Here is a 17,384-nt window from a genome sequence, read left to right on the forward strand (position 1 = left end):
AAGAGATTATCATTGTCAAGAGCCATCAGTGGGCCCAATTGGAAATTAGTTTGTTCTTCCGCAACAACTCTGTAATAATTACATGAGATACTATTTATATTTCATTGGAAGTCCATTTCCCCTACGAACTTAAGGTTAGTTCTCAAGCTGACCGTGAGTTTCTGAACATCACTGTGTAACCGTGGCATGTTTGCTTCCAACTTTCTCTAGGCTGCGTCTTTCTACTTTTTAATTCTTATCCTGCTCTCCTGGGGTCCTGGTGGCTTTGTCTGCTTTTGTCCAGTTACAGTCTCTGAGCCTGTGGGCTATGGTAGGCTTGCTCTCCTCTTCTCTCCAGCAAGTAGCATGCTCCCTCCAACTCTGTCCGTAAGCTGGCCGGCTGCTGTCTGGGCGTAAAGATACAGACGTAGATAGACTCCATATTGGCAGTAAATTCGCAGTCACTGAAGTTATCAGAGAGGGAAAAGTTTAAATGCTGTAAGTCTGCAGCGGTGTAGTTAGCGTGCCCTAGTGGGTAACTCACAGGTGAGCTGAGAGGACAGTGACATCCTGCAGAGGCTGCACGTTAGCTAATCTTGAGCAGTCGGGGAGGTGGAAACAGCTGGGTGAGGAGGCGCAGGAGAAGAAACGGTGCACAGATGCATGGAAGCATGGACTAACATGGGCATGGCATGTTTGGGGAAGACAAACGGTTCAGAGTGGGAAGAAGTGGGAGCAGAGTTGCTTGGGGGACGAAAGTTGGGGCTCTCTGGTAACTATCTGGCTAGCCTCTGTATATGAAGCAGCTCGTTTGCCCTCCAGTACCCAGCAGCCAGTGTGGTAAGCTTAAGAGTCTCCGAGTTTCGACCTCTAATTAAATATAAGCAGTCTAACGGGTCATTTATTTTAATGACGACAGAATTTCCACACGCTAGTTGAATTTTCACAAACACAAAAAAAAAGGAACGACCAAATTTGTAAGGACATTCCAGTGGTCACAAATTAGCGATTGTGCACGTACAAAGATGGGACATTGTTTTCTGGTTCGGTTATTAAAAAATATCCAGCTTCTGAAGATCTTTTTCTTTTTAATTCTATTCATTTTGACCATTGAATTATATACTAAAAGGCTCTTGCCCATTTAGATGTTTGGACAGTCACCAATTTTCTTACCTTTTTTTGTGGGGGCGGGGGGAGACGGGGTCTCACTATAAACTCTGGCTGGCCTGGAACTCTCTGTGTAGACCTGGCTGGCTTTGAGCTCACAGAGATCCATCTACCTGCCCTGCCTCCCATGTGCTATAGTTAAAGGCATGCACCACCTCGCTTGGCTCTTACTTTTTAAAACCAATTTATTATAATGTTTTTGTTTATCTTTGAGAATTTTGTATCATCAGCTTAGATTGTGTGCTACCTTTCAGTTGTAACTTTGCATTGACGTCATCTTACAATGTGACCTCTTGATTAATCAGTCACTTTTTAATCAAGCCCTTTGTATCTTGACTCCTCCGGTTTGGAAACACTAGGTTTGCAGACAGTGCTGCAGCTTTTCTTAGAACACACATTTCCCTTTCATCTTGGTAGGGAGACTTTAGTTCAGCACTGGCTTTGGCCCCGTGGAGAAGGATGGACCCCAGGCCCATGTGCTCTTGGAAAGAGTCCCAAGGCTTTGATTGTCTTGACCTTAGTTAAACAAGCCACAGTTGCTACTTTATTATCCTTCTCTCCACGATGATTTATGAGCAGCAACCACAAAAGGAATAGTCAATATTCATTTTCCATTTCTAAGCTCAATATAAATATAGTTTTCAAGTTTTTGAGGCAAGCTAAATTCCTTCCTCTCAGATGACCCCTTGAACTAATTTAAACCAGAAGTCAACTTGGATGTCTTTCAGGGCGATTGAATCAAAGTATCACAGCGCTCCCTAAGGCAGCGATCTGAGACACTGTGGGGATAGGGAGGAAAGTGAAACATTTTATTAGCTTTGCAATTTATTTTTCTTTTAAGGAAAAGTTTGTTTATTGGAGAACTATCCCCTTGGCCATGAATCACATTGGGGAAGTTTTATGCTTCTGAGAGGAACGAGCATCAATTGACTTGGTTTCTACTTTACAGGTTATTGTTTCTGTATCTCAGAGCCCATAGCCACAGAGATGGTCACAGTTACTGTTCATCTCAGGGATGCGAAAGAGTCAAGATTCAGGCAGCAACAGACTCCAAAGACATCAGTAACTGCATGGCCAAAGCGTACCCACAGTATTACAGAAAGCCCTCGGCGGTCAAGCGCATGCCGGCCATGCTTACAGGACTCTGTCAGGGCTGTGGCACCCACCAGGTAAGCAGAGAGGAGGAGGGGACCTGTGGAGGGAAGCCATAGTTTCTCGTCTTGGCAGTAGGAATACTTGGCTTTGGAACCTACCATGCAACTTTTTTTATATATATATATATGTCGGAGAGGATGTCGGATCCCCTGGAACTTGAACTGCAAACAATTGTCTGCCTAGTGGGTGCTGGGAATTGAATGTGGGACCCCTGGAAGAGCAACCAGAGCTCTTAACCACTGCGCCATCTCTCCAGTCCCCCTACCATGCAACTTTATAAACACTTGCTGACCCCTCTTGGATTTTGTCTAGAGTGTGTTGCACATAAGAAGCAACACAGTCCCCATGTATATCAAAAGTGTCTATTGTCTGGATAGGTTGATTTACCTTGATTATGAGTTTTATGGTTTAAAATGGAAGGTTATTGTGTGGTTAAAATTGTTTCCTAGGTTTAGGATTCTGCTCCAATATTACCTTTGGGTTTATATGTCTAAACATGTTATAAAAGTGTTTTATTTGTATATGTATGTGTTTAATGTTTTTTGAGACATGGTCTCATCAATCGAAGGATAGCTTTGAACTTACTATGTAGCTTAGGCTGACCTTGAATTCCTGATCATTCTGACTACCTTTTGGGTTCTAGGATTATAGGCATATACCACCATGCCCCATAATTCTTTATTTTATTAGTAGTGCGAAATTTCAGCTCATGTCAAAACTTATTTCGCCTCTTAAAGGTGTATGGTCACTATTTTGAAGTATATGCTATTATATGTTCTTGTAATTGAAAATGCAGACTGACTTTGGTTAGTGGTAAAAGTGCGCCTGCTCAGAATATGTCCCAGTTATCTTGAAGAAACATGGCAGTGGAAGTAACCCGCTAGAACTGCACACAAATGGGGTTCCAAGGACAGTCAGACCAGTTCCAGAACTAATGGCCACGCGACATGCTTAGTCTTCCAAGAAACAAATAAGTGAAGGAAAAGATGGTTCTGACAGTGCATTCCTGGGCCAGCATCCACTCTGTACCCCTTTCCTTTGTCTTCCCCTCCAAGTATTTCCTCTGTACCCCCTTCCCTTGTTATTTTGTTTTATATTGTGCTTTGAGCCTGAGTCTCTGTAGCTCAAGGTCACTTTGAAATTGAGATCCTCCTGCCTCAGCCACCACACCTTGCTGACAGTTCTGCAGTGTCATTCGCTGTCACCACCCCACTCTCATATTTGCTAATGATCTTTGCCTTCCCATTCAAGTAAAACAGAAAGCCACCAAGAAGCTCCAGACTCCACGTGCAGGAAGAGTGCTTGCATGTGGGTATATGCTTTTAGATAGAGGTTCTTGCCTGGCTTGTGTAAATTCTTTTTTTTTTTTTTTTTTTTTTTTTTTGGGATTTCTGAGACAGGGTTTCTCCATAGCTTTTGGTTCCTGTCCTGGAACTAGCTCTTGTAGACCAGGCTGGCCTCGAACTCACAGAGATCCACCTGCCTCTGCCTCTCTGCCTCCTGAGTGCTGGGATTAAAGGCGTGCGCCACCACCGCCCGGCTCTCATGTAAATTCTTTTCTTTTCCTTGCTTTGTCCAGAATGTAGGGCCTTGAACATTTTAAATACATACTCTATCACAGAGATTCCCAGTCCCATATAATATTTTCACTTTTAGGTAATATTGGGGAAGACACTGAATGGTCTAGTGCAGTGTTCATAATATCCTTCAATACTGAATAAACTTGTTAACCTATAAACAGACTGCACTTTCGTTTCCTGGCCATCCAGACCCAAATAATCACACAGAAACTATATTAATTACAACACTGTTTGGCAAGTGGCTCAGGCGTATTTCTAGTTAGCTCTTAGATCTTAAATTAACCCATGTCTATTAGTGTATGTATTGCCATGTGGCCATGGCGTTACCTCATTTTCTACATGTCTTCTTTCCTCTGCAGCTGGCTGGTGTCTGTTTGACTCTGCCTGCTCTCTCTATATATATCTCTGTTCAGATTTCCCATCTAGCTTTACTCTGCTGAGTCATTGACTAAAACAGCTTTATTCATCAACCAATAAAAGCAACACATATACAGAAGGACATCCCACATCAATAACTTTTCAAAATAACTTGATCATCGCTGGTGTCCTTGGCTTCTTCTCCTACCTTTAGCATTCTTACTTGTTATACCCACAAACATCTAGAAGAATTCATTTTTAAAAAGTGTTGATGCCAGGTGTGGTGATATGTGCCTATAATCTCAAGTACTTGAGGCTGAGGAGAGAGGGTTTCCAAGTTTGAGGCCAGCCTGGTTTACAGTAGAGAAAACCCACCTCACAAAGAAAAAAGGAAGGAACAGTGCAGTTGATTGGCTGTGCAGCTGCGAAGCATTTGAAGTGTTTGGGGAGCATCATGTTTACTTGGAAACTTGAGAGGAGTGTTTTTGTTATATCTTAGAGCCAACCACATGTGTATTGGGAATAATTAGAAAGATTCACATAGTTCTCCCCCAAACTAAGACTCAAAGGACATACTCAGCTTCCAAATGTTGCTTGGTATGATGGTGATTATTCTTCCACGGAACTGTTGATGGTGATTTGTCAGGACTGTATGCTGTTCATCTGCCTGAAATGTGACTGAGACACATTGGTCGGAGAGGTGGACGTTAGGGACCAAGAGTAAACTGGAGCAGTGAAAGGGAAGGGTGAAGGAGGCAGAGGCAGGCGGATCTCTGTGAGTTCGAGGCCAGCCTGGTCTACAAGAGCTAGTTCCAGGACAGGCACCAAAGCTACAGAGAAACCCTGTCTCAGAAAAAGAAAAAAAAGAAAAAAAAAAAAAAAGATGTGTTCCAGGACCGAAGAGATGGCACGCTGTTCTTGCAGAAGATAGGAGTTTGGTTCCTAGTACTGATAGAGGGTGGTTTGGTTTACAGTAATCTGTAGCTCCTCCAGGGGATCTGATCCCCCTCTGAGCCCCCATGGACACCTGAACACTTGCTCATACTCATATAAACACACACACTGCATAAATACATAAACGATAAAGAAATCATCTTTAAAGAGATGTGTGCCCATTTTTTCATGACATATTTGCAAAGATTTACACTTAGCACATATTACTGAGTTAGTTTTATTGACTTGATTGTGTGGGAATGCGTGGTAAGCGTGTGATGGACCAATAAGCCAGACCCCCAGTTACTTTGATTTCATTAACAAGATTCTTCTTTGAAACCATGATTGTTCCAGAAATCAAGAAGCATACACTTTGTGGATTACATGCATGATCTAGAATTTCAGGTCATGAAGTGGGTGTATAAAGTTCAGATAAAGAAATAGCCACTTGGGATAATTGAATATGTTTTGAGAAACCCGTGGGACATGGATACAGTTGTCTTCAAAGATGCAATGTGTTCTTGTCTAGATGGTGTTTACCAGTGACCCTCACAAGAGCTACCTCCCTGTACGGTTTCAGTCACCTGGGAAAGCAGAAACTCAGCGAGGAGAGCCATCTGTTATTTCTGTAAGTACAGTCTGGCCTGGCCTCAGTCTTTGGGGCTGCTGCAACAGAATGCCATAGTCCACGTAACTTAGAAGCAGCAGAATTTACTGCTCACGGTTTTAGAGCTAGGAAGTCTGAGATGGAGGCTGTGTTAAAGTACTATGGGGCAGGGCTAGGTTCCTGGCTCCCTAGACTGCCCCTCCTCTCTGTGTCCTGTAATTTCTCGGGTTTACCTTCAAAGTCTCATTTACCAGGGCTTCCCCTCATTTCTCAAAGGTTCTATCTCCTAATACCATCGCTTTGGGGATTAGAATCTCAGACTATGAAGTTGTAGGAGCACAGATTTCGAACCACAGCATCACTTCTTGGCCTTTGCGAAGCGCAGAGCACGGCATGTCTGTGCACTGCTGTGGCTTCTTGCTTTGCTTGTCAGTCCTAGTAATATGCATCACTTTTGGGACCAATCACGGGTTTGATTTACTTGTGTCAGGAATACAGCTAAGGTGTAAAGGCTTCTTAAAATGGCTGTGTTTCAGGGTTATTTTTTTTTTCAAGAGGATTATTTATTTATTACTCTTAGACCAGTGGTTTTCAACTTGGGGGTTGTGTCCCTTTTGGAGTCGCATATCAGATATTTATATTACAATTCATAACAGTGCAAAATTAGAGTTATGAAGAAGCAGCAAAATAATTTTATAATGGAGGATCACCACACCATGAAGAGCTGTATTAAAGGGGCGCAGTATTAGAAAGGTGGAGAACTGCTATATTAGGCTAATGTTAAAAAAAATTGTTTAAATTACTTTGCAGTCATCATTATGCAGGAAAGGTATCTTTAGTTAAAGAATAATTCTCATGTTCATTAAATATGGAAAACCATGTCTAATCTTGTTTTATGAATTAAAATAAACGCCCAGGCTGTTTAAGACATGGGAAACGATAGCCTCTAAGTTCCTTTGGCCTTTTCTTTGAAGGCTCCTCATCTCTTTAAAGGAAGGTTGTGAAGAAAGCACTGGAACAATGCAAGTCATAGCATCAGCACTAGACTTTGGCCCAGTTAGAAACTAGGACTCAACTGTGGTCTGTCCAAAGTCAGGGTGGTCAGGGTGGTCTGGGGGTCTCTGTGTAAGGAGCTCTTTGCTAGCAGATGTCCAGGTCCCCTAGCCTTCTGGGGTCTCTGCAGGAACTCCGTGTGTTAAAGCAATGAGTAAGATGATCCCAAGTATGTGGGACAAAGTTAGGTTTACACCTGTCCCCAATGTTTTAAGGTAGAAAGATACACATACCATGAAATTTGCCATCTTACCCAGTCTTATGCCCAGTCATGTGATGTGCATGCACCATGGGCTGCTGTCGCCACCATTGAGCCCTGCTTTCCAGGGTTTCTACCAACGGTTGCAGACTCCTTTGGCACACTTTTCTCCAGAACTTTCACATCATAACTCACTTCTGAGGCCTTGGCGTGATGTTAGCCCCTTCTGAAAGCTTCTTCCCCTTCCTTATGGTTTTTTGTTTGTTTTGGCAGGGGGAGGGGAAGGTGCTTTTTGCAAGCACAGTTTGAATTTCTGAGAATCATGGAATTTCTTGTCTTTCATGAAATTTAAATATTCTGACATTTGTAAATAGAGGATTATATCCACCTTTCTTTCTTCTTTCTTTCTCTAACTACACAAATCAAACACTAAAATGTATTTCAAAACAATTCTTGGTCTGCACCTAATTTTACTAATTGTCGTCAAAGATTAAAGCAAATTTGAATAGTGAGATGGCTTGGTTTGCTCATTTTCACAAAAGGAATTAAATTTTGACGACATCTCTGATACTTTAAGATGCAGAATATCTTCAGTGTTTTTTTGGAGTTTATCCATACTTCGATGTGATAGTCATCAGTGCTGAGAATGCCACCTTACATAAATACGTAATACAAAATGACAAAAGGATCCTTGATTCAGCAGAGATGCCTGAAACAGCGTTTGCTGGGACTATGTGGCTGATAGCGTGCACAGTGTAAAGCCCGCATGTCGGATGTGCAGAGCCAAGGTCCCAGTAAAGTCACAAAGATGCAACACGACGGAGTACAGCCGGAAATACCCAAGATGCATTGTGTGTTTTATTTTTTAATGGATTTTTGGGTTTGTGCATCCAAGAAGCCTTTCAGTCATGACCTACAGTTGAAGAAGCTGAAATCTGCAGGATTATGGGTACCATTTTAGGCATTGCAGGGAGACAGTAAACCAAACATGATACATTCTGAAGCCTGGGCTTAGAAGGAACTAACCAAACTCAAGCATCCTAGGGATGTTTCTGAAACGGAGGTGGCAACTTCAAGGTACTTTTGTATTCTCAGGTGAATGGTACGGACTTCACCTTCCGGAGTGCAGGTGTGCTCCTCCTGGTTGTGGATGCCTGCAGCGTTCCCTTCCGGCTGACGGAAAAAAAGATGTTCCTTCCTGCGGATGTCAGTCAGATGGAAGAGTATTTAAAGACTAGCATCCCTCCAAGGTAGGTCAAGCTTGCCCTGCAGCAGAGAAAAGCTACCTTATGATGTGACTTCTCATTACCAGGTTTCCTTCTGAGCTCTGTTCACTCCATGAGCCTTTCAGGCTCTGTGTGGTAGTTTTTTTCTTCAGTTGCCACTGGTCTCACTGATGGACTCTCACACAGCATTGTACAGTGATCGGGATTCAGGAGGTCATCGCTCAGGTCACTTGGTATCTGGAAAAGAGTAACTGTTTAAGTGGTTGTGTGTCCCAGCTCTCTTTTAAGAGCAGGGTCTGGTTTTTATTGTTCGTTCATCTCTGAAGAAAAGAGGCCCCGGAGAATGTTTCTTTTTCAAGATTGACCGGACTGTGACTGAGGACAGGTGATGAACTCAAGATCCTGCTGCTCTGTGCAGCCATTTATGAAAAGAGCCCAAGTTTCCTGTTGAGTGAGGCTGGCCTGACTTTCTAGCCCTTCCCATTGATCTGATGATGTATGTTCTCGTAGCCTGCAGAACTGCTCCCGATAAGTCCCATAAAGTCTTTAGAATATTTTGGAGTAACATTTACGTGTTGTTTGTGTGTGAAGGGGGGGCATGGTGTGTGTTTGTGTGTGTGTGTGTGTGTGTGTGTGTGTGTGTGTAGGAGGTCATTTCTCTGTAGTCTTCCCTCAGTATCCAGAGAAGTTTGGTTTGAGTTCCCCCTGCAGATACCCGAATTTGCAGATGCCTGTGTCCCTTATTTCAGATGGTGTAATATTTGCAAATAACCTTCATAGTTCTTCTTTATACTTTAAATTCTCTCTCTGAATAATGGCAAGATCCATGGAAATGCCTTGTAAATACTTGTTACACTGTATTGTTTAGGAAACAGTGCTAAGGGAAGGCATGTGTTTGTATCCAGTATACATGCAGATGTTCCCCCTAGTCTTTCACTGTTTCTGTTCTATGTGACAGGGATGTGGGTCCATGCATGCCAGGGTGCACATGTAGAGTTCAGAGAGTATCTTACAGTTCTTCTCTTTTTACCATGTGGGTTCTGGGAATTGAACTTGGGTTATCGGGCTTGCACGGCAAGTACCTTCTTCACCCACCGCCATCTGGTTGATGTTTTTTCCCAAATAAATTGGGTGAATGTCTTGTTGAATTTATGTATGCAGAGCCTGTGACTAAGGGGGTCAGCAATAGGGCTATCTTAGAGAGACTTTTTAGGTAAGCTATTTTGCCAGCTGTCTGCTGGTTATATTACTGTGTTTAGTTTGCAGAAGTGTATGCATTGGACCCTAGGATTGCTAGGAGTGTATACTGCATTTTAATACAGGGTCGAGAAGTTACAGGGCAGGGGTCAGAAGCAGTGGTAATCTCAGCGTCCTGGAAGCAGAGACAGGAAGATCACTATATAAGGTTGAGACCAACCTGGTCTGCTTAGCAAAAGTGAGACAGCCAGAGCTTCAGAATGAAGTCCTAGTGCTACTGACAGTGTCTCTTTTGAGAGCTTATGGGTAGACTGCATGCATGCATGCACCCATGTGTTCAAGCATGCGTCAGACATGCATGCCTGAGTGCATCTGGTGAGGATCTCTCCAGACTGGCCTGGTAATTTCATCCTATTGAAGTTCAGAACTGCAGGACTTCTGTGGCCAGTCCTCTCCAGGAACTCTGAATCCCATCACCACTGCTTTAGGAAGACTACAATCAAGTGTACCATATAAGCACTTGTCAAAGCCCGAATGAAGACAGTATCTGCATTGCTAAAGGAGTTGCAGCCAGAGTTAAAGGAGGGATTCTTTTTCTAGATGGAAATTAATATTACAAGATATCCCTAACTAAATTAGATTATGCAAGTAGCACACTTTCTATATGTGGGAACTCACAGTTTACTTTCCTGTAGTACTTGGCAGCTGGTATTGCAGTCCACTTTGAAGAGCTCTTTTTAAAGAAATTATACCAATACAAATAGCGTGTTGGTCAGATACTAAAGTAAGCCATGGAGCCATAGCAACTATACCAGGAAGAAAAGCAGGAATCTACAAACTGCTCTGAGCATTGTGTTGATGTACATTTTTACTATTGTGTGTCTGTCTATGTTTGGGCCTGGTGCCTGCAGAGACCAGAAGAGGGCATCAGGTACATTAGAATTGGAATCACAGGTGGTTGTGAGCTTTCATGTAGGTATCATGTAGGTATCATGTAGGGAATCAAATCCCAGTCCTCTGGTGGAACAGCAACTGCTCTCAACTGCTGAGCCACCTCAGCAGCCCTAAAGACGGCAACTAAAACAAACAATTAAAAAAAAAAGCCATTTTCAAACCATAGAGAATGGCTTGCGTTTGTTTTTGTTTGCAGCACTGTTACTGTAGCATACTGGAGAGTGAGTCTAGGGCCTCTCTCTGTCCTAGACCGACAAACACTCACCAATGATCTGCACTCCAACCCTTACATTTACATTTTAAGTTTGTGTTTACCCATTCATAATAAAGCGGTAATGGCACGTACAATAATAGAGTACTCTAAAGAGTAGACCAGTCCTTCGAAGGCTCGGTTCCAGTGTGCCCTTGCACCTACGTGAGTCTTGGTTACCATTCCTCTGGGTTTCCCTGTGTTGCTGCCCCTCCTAAGAACATGAGAGGTTCCCTTTGCAGCAGGGACTTGAGACTTGTGTCACCGGGGATGAAAAGCATCTGGCCTGTTCTCCTTTCTAAATTTGTTTTGTCTGCTGTTCTTCCATCCGTGCTGAATGATTGGCATTGGTTCTGATGTTCTAACTTTGACCCACAGGTCAATCGTTCTGTTGAGCACAAGAGGAGAAATCAAGCAGATGAATATCTCTGATTCATTAGTACTTCTGGGATTGGTCAAACCAGCACATCTTCATAGTAAAGGTTTGTATTTGCAGTATCCTACGACGTCCTTAGGATGCGGCAGTGAAAATATTTTTATGGTGCTGTCTGCTAGACTGATTTCATGAGCTCTCCTTGAGTGTCGTTGAAATAATTTCTTCATAAAGGACCGTGTCAGAGGAACTGTGTTGGGATATGGCCTGTCATTTGGGTGGCAAGAATTCCTTGCTGACGTAAGGAAATGGAGGTGTTCGTGTGTGTGTGTGTGTGTGTGTGTGTGTGTATTTAATACATATGTGTGTGTGTGTCTTTGTGTTGCTCAACTCTGACCCACCTCCCTCATTATCTTGCTGGAACTGGTAGCTATATACTTCAACTTTTCTCTCTCTCTTTCTTTATAGGCGGTATTGTATTTTTGGGATTCAGCGGAAACTTTAAACCCTCATGGACTAAGCTGTTCACGAGTCCTGCTGAGCAGGGCCTGGGAGTGCTCGAGCAGTACGTCCCTTTGCAGATGGAGGACTATGAGTGTCCCAGGGCCGGCAGTGTCCACAGAAGAGACCTCGAACTCTTACAGCGGGCTTCGAAAGTGCTTTAGGAACTTACTGTAATTTAAGTGCTGGGAAAGAAAAAAAATGTGAACTAACTTATTTAATTTATGACATTTTAAGGTGACACTGTTAACCCAACAGAACCATTTTCCTGTTTGAGAAAAAAAAAGTGAGAGAGAGAAAGAAAGAAAGAACTCAAAGCAACCGCTCGAGTGCCAGCTCCTTGGCATTGTGCAGACGGTAGAGAACCCTTTGTCTTCCTGAGGCTGCTGAGTTTGGAGAGCAGTTCTCTCGCCCCTCGCACCGAGAAGCCGCTCAGCAGCGCTTCCCTTTTTGTATAGTGGGGTGCGGGGAGGGCGTCCCAGCGGCTGCTGTAGCACCTTGATACTTGAAGTCTAATGCTCATTGTGCAGTCGACTCCAGTGGCTGGCCTTCAGTGATGCCGGGGGCTCATTTCTGGACAGCCGGTGAGGGCTTTAAGTGGCCACTCAGGCCCAGCACATGCCCCTCCTGCCTGGACACGTACTCTTTAGCTCATTTGTCTATTAATTGCTTTGGAGGGTTCACCTTTGAACTCTTTGAAAGGTGAACCATATTGGGACAAAAGGGCTTTTGAAATCTTTTTGATCTGTGACCATTGAGCAAAAAAGCAAACAACAACAACAACAAAATGGTTACTTGCACCCAGGTCTGAAGTTGGTGGACCTTTTCTCAGCTTTAATCCTTAGCCTGTCTTGATTGTATATCTGTATTTAAAATGAAGAGCTGAGCTGACTTTTTTTAAAAAGAAGCAAGCCACTTCCCAAACTGTAAACCCCTGTCATTTTAATTTGTCAAAGGGAGCTGGGTATGGTGACACATGCCTTTGTTCCCAGCTTTCCAGAGGCAAACGGATCTCTGGAGTTGGAGGCCAGCCTGGTCCACATAGTGAGTTCCAGGATAGCCAGGGCTAGGTAGAGAAACCTGTCTAAAACAACCCCTCTTCCCCCCAAAAATTAACTTTCGAAAAGAAATCTGTCCTTGGTTTTGATCTTGTACCTGTGTTTTGGTGTGTGGATTTTTTTTTTTTTTAAGCTTCCCTGCTCATCATTCTACCAGGAAATCCCAGAGAACTCACTGCTTCTCCATAGATATTGTTTCCAAGTGATGAAGGAGACAGCTTTTTAGGTCAGAATCATGGAGACAACATTGAACCTCTTCATAGCCTTAAAAGCGGGAGTCTCTCTTCATGAATGTAGTTGTCAAACACAAGAAGAAAGGACGCCATGATGTCCAGTGCCCCTCCTACTGGGCTTTTCTCCAGCCAGTGGGGACACATGTGGCAAAGGAGGCTGGCCTGGCAGACAAGGAAGATGCGTCGGAGTGCTGCAGTGCAGCGGGGAGTTGCATGGGTGAATAGCTAGGCATCTTAGGGCTGCCACTAGCAATGCATACAGACGAGCTCATCTTCCTGTGTAAAGGGCCGAGGCTGATGCCTGTACTGTGTGTCTCCGTGACTTGTGTTCCTTGACAGAACATGCTACCTCAAAGTGCTGTGACAAACCATAACGACTGTAGTGCTCACAGGAAGGGCACGTGTCTTAATCAAAGTCTGGTTATTTGTTTGTTCGGGTTTTTTCAGATGTGGGTTTTTGTTTGTTTTTTCTTTTTTTGTACAGCGAGATCTTACCTATTAGATATATTACCGGGTAATGGTTCCTGAAGGTGATTGAATTGTGTGTGGGGATGTGTGTGTGTTATATTATGACTTAAATATATTTGATGTGTGCTTTTTTTTTTTTTAGAGTTCAGGTTTTTAAATATTTAGAAAGGGTTGCGAGTTTCAAGACACTTGGTTCTTCTGATTTATGTACTAATAATTAGGGCCTAAGTTAAATAAACAAAAAGACATGTGCATGTATTTTGTGTGTGTGTATTTGTGAATCTCTGTAGTTGTTGAGATCTCAGATTTTAAGAAGGTATTGGTGGAAATAAAGGATGACCGCCCACACAGGTTTGCAAGACTGCATTAAAAGGTCAGGGAACAAGTTTCTCCATAAGAGGAGCCCAGCCTTGGCTGTGTGTTGGAGTCACCTGAAGAGCCTTAAAAAGTTCACAGGCCTGGGCCCCACTGTCTGTCTTCCTCCCAGATTGGAGTTAATGAGTTCGTTGATTTTGGGTACAAGCTGATGCACGTGATGTGTTTTTGTTTTGGTTTTTCTAAGCTCCCTGCAACCACGTTGGAAACACAACCCAGATTCCATCTGTAAAACCATTGTGATTAAAAAAACAATTACACGGGGCTGGAGAGATGGCTCGCCAGTTAAGAGCTGCTCTTCCAGAGGACCTGGGTTCGATTCCCAGCACCTACATGGCAGCTTACAACTGTCTGTTACCTCTGCTTCCAGGGGCTTTGACACCTTCACACCAATGCACAGAAAATAAAGCTAAATAAATAATTTTAAAAATTGCATGTATCTGTATGTTATTTTGAGATACCTGTGTCACTCACAGGATTCTCAATCCTAAGTATTTTACTGTTATTACTTTTTGAAAGACTTTTTCTCCTCCAGGCAGGCTTTCTCTGTGTAACGGCCCTGGCTGTCCTGAACTCTCTCTTGTAGTACACCAGGCTGGCCTTGAACTCACAGAGGTCCACCTGCTTCTGCCTCCTAAGGGCTGACACTGAAGATGTGCATTACCTCACCCAGCTTAAAAATTTTTTTTTTTTAATTACTGATTCTTTGGGAGTTTCACATCATGTACCCCAATTATGCTCACTTCCCGGTCCTCCCATATCCTCCCCTCACACCTGAAGCTCCCCCAAAGAAAACAAAACAAGGTAAGCAAGCAAACAAAAATAAGAACCCCCCCCAACAAAACAATAATAAAAACAACGACAACCTCTTTGCTTCTTTCCTGCCTCTCCATCACCTCTTCATCCTGGTGGCACTGGGGGCCTCGGTGTGTCATATAGTATATACCCCTTGGTCCTATCACCTTACTAGCAATATTCATTGCATTGAATACCTGGTCGGGTTCCTAGTGCCATCATCACTGGATTCTCACCAGAACTCTGGAATACCCTATTGTCGCCCCAAGTCATGGAGATCCTGTGAGTATTGTTCCCTAGAGTACCTTCAAGCTCCAGCAAGTCCTAGATGGGGTAGATGCTAGGGTGGGACAAACCCACTGCCCAGGTGTGGGCCTGGGTGCTAGCTGAGCTGGTCCGTCTAAGCCACCTGCCTCAGGCACGGGGTCAGAGTCAGCTGGATTCATCTGCACTGCGTGGTGAGGGGTGGGGCCATCTCCAGAGTGCAGGGGCCAGCTCTCTTGCTGAAGTGTTCAGTGAGATACAGGGCCAGCAAAAGACAGGACTGGCTCAGCATGGCCTTCTGAGTTCATATTGTATGGTTCCTAAGGCCTTCTGTGGTGACATGGGCCACAGACATCAACACAGACCCCAGCTGCATGTGGACTATGGACTCAGACATGGCCCTCAGTAGCAGTTTGGGCCAGAAGACATCCTGGCCCTGGGCAATGGCCACTCAGGTAAGGTTGTTTCTGGTGACCACAAGGCTGCCGAATACCACCAAGGCCCCAGGTCATAGCCTTAACCCTGGGCTTCTGTGTGACCTTTGGTGGCAATATGGACTGAGGCTTCAGCAGACCCCAGCCACAGTAGGGCCAGATATGGTTTTCAGGAGCAGCTGGGTCTAGATGTCATAACTGCCCAAGGTAGCAGTGCAGGCCACTCGGGTTGGCACAGGCCCCAGCAGCAGTATGGCCCTCAGACACCAGCATAGCCTTCATGGTATTGTGTTGGGAGCTGTGAACCCCCAGATTTGGAATTTCTTGTAAACAACGTGTTATGCTTGCAGCTGCTCGGAGCACGAGACCCTCAGGAGTTCCTGATGGCAGGGGAGTGATTTCTGGTGGGTTTGGCTGGGGCTTGACTATCAGTTAAGGATCCCTATAAAAGCTGCCCCTGGACACAATAAAGGGGGCATTCCTGTTTCAAGGATGACCCGTGTCTCTGTCTGCGTGTCTTTGTGTGTTTAAATCTCCAGGCCCTTGCCCGGCTTGTGAATGGTCCTGTAGTGCAGGAGCCGCGATACAGGAGTAGTGCTGTCACGTAGTACAGGCGGGCGGTACAGTAACCTCAAACATCAGCCCAGACCCTGGCTGCAGTAAGGCCATGGACCCTGATATGGCCCTCAGCTGCAACTCTGGCCCTGACGTCACCATGACATTGAGTAGCAGTGCAGGTCACTCAGATCTGCATGCATCCTGTCCCTCGAACGCCAACCTGGACTCAGGTGGCTAACCTGACCCTGGGCATCCTCGTGGCCCTCAGTGGCGACAGGAGCCATGGACATCCCAACATGGACCCTGGCTACTGTAGAGTCAGGGACCCAGACATGACCCCTGGCAACAGCTTGGCCCAGACAGCAACATGGGTGGCCAGCAGGCTTCCAAAATCTGCCCACCCCTCGCCGCCTTCATTTCTTCCCGTGTCTTCCCACAGTGCACGAACCATTCTGCTACCATTCTGCTTCTCTTTCCCTCTCATTTCTCCATCACGTATTTGTTTATCATAATGAGGTTCATCTGCCCAGTGGCTCAAAGGGCCGGGTGGGCCCACAGCTGTCTACTTGCCGGCCAGAGTCTTAAGGACCCAGGCTGGCTAGTCCTCGTCTGAACGGAATTGCAGCAGGTGGGGTGCGGGTGTGAAAGACGTTTTTTAGAAGCCCTTTTCAGTCTGTAGCGATAGTCTTTGCTTATTGGTCACACAAACGGCCGCTGAGGCTTCCCTGTGCTCTTCTTCTTCAGAGAAATTGTGTTCTAAGGTGGTTTACAATTTGGTGGACATTTTCGATCAAGCGAGGGCCCTTCCTGAGTTCGAGAAACGAGGCTATCCACAAACCAGCTGACTGAGAAGCACGGTGGCTTCCAGATGTCAACCGGTGGTGGTTTTATGCCTTTGACAGAGGCTCCACCTGAGCCCGTGCTGCAAAGATTATTTTGAAAGGTGAAGACTGAGAAGATGAAAGGCAGGTGCACGGCCTCCTGGGTGATAACTCCCAAGCTGCCGGGGTGGAGACAGGCTCAGGACGCCTCTGTTTTCCAGCTTCACCACGCCTTTCTCATAGCTTTACGCCATTAGCGTAGAGCAGGTTACTTGGTGTGGAGGAGGGGAGGGCATGCAGGAGATGGGCAAGGGTTGAGTGCTCCTGGTAACGGAGTTTTCATTCAGCCCAGTGAAAGGCCTTTCTCAGGGAGGCATGCACTTAACCCCAGGGCACATTCCCTTCCGACAGACAAGTGCTCAGATCCCACTTGAGAATACTTATTAGCTCAGTTCTGCAGAACTGGAGTTCATCCCCCGCAGTTCTTTTCTTTACTGTTTTAAGTTAAACCTGCCTATGTAGCTCAGGTTAGCCTCTTGCTCAAGGAGATCTTTGCTCCTCAGCCTTTTGAGTGCTGGAGATACTGGAAGTTCCAACGCCCAGCTTTGTCTAGGGCCTTGTACAAGCCAGGCCTCTGGAATTCTTACCGAGGTTTCAGGTACTTATTTAGTTATGTTTAATGACCCGAGGAATTCCAGAGTTAAGAGCTTTAATAGGGTAACAGATGATTGTATCATTTCTGGTCCTCTGACGTGCTGATGGCCTAGCCTACAAATGGGAGTAGACGCTCTGGGGCGGAGCTAGTCTGTGTTCTCTTTGCCGCTTCCAGCCTTTCTTTTCCTCCCTG

The 17,384-nt window shown here is 44.8% G+C and overlaps 1 protein-coding gene across 3 annotated transcripts in view; it reads left to right on the forward strand.

Annotated features, from left to right (window-relative positions):
* The window catches only part of Cemip2 (cell migration inducing hyaluronidase 2), a 78,087-nt gene extending 64,539 nt beyond the window's left edge, over positions 1–13,548 (forward strand). For all 3 annotated transcript variants that reach the window (XM_050158454.1, XM_050158449.1, XM_050158445.1), the window contains 5 exons: positions 2,096–2,315; positions 5,701–5,799; positions 8,126–8,280; positions 11,036–11,139; positions 11,499–13,548. In XM_050158454.1, coding sequence (XP_050014411.1) covers positions 2,096–2,315; positions 5,701–5,799; positions 8,126–8,280; positions 11,036–11,139; positions 11,499–11,695 — 775 coding nt within the window. In that variant the 3' untranslated portion in view covers positions 11,696–13,548. The remainder of the gene's footprint in view (positions 1–2,095; positions 2,316–5,700; positions 5,800–8,125; positions 8,281–11,035; positions 11,140–11,498) is intronic.
* Positions 13,549–17,384: the final 3,836 nt, after the last annotated feature.

Source organism: Alexandromys fortis, unplaced genomic scaffold (assembly GCF_014885135.2).
Source record: "Alexandromys fortis isolate MF-2015 unplaced genomic scaffold, M_Fortis_MF-2015_v1.1 scaffold_10, whole genome shotgun sequence".
Classification (NCBI taxonomy): Eukaryota; Metazoa; Chordata; class Mammalia; order Rodentia; family Cricetidae; genus Alexandromys; species Alexandromys fortis.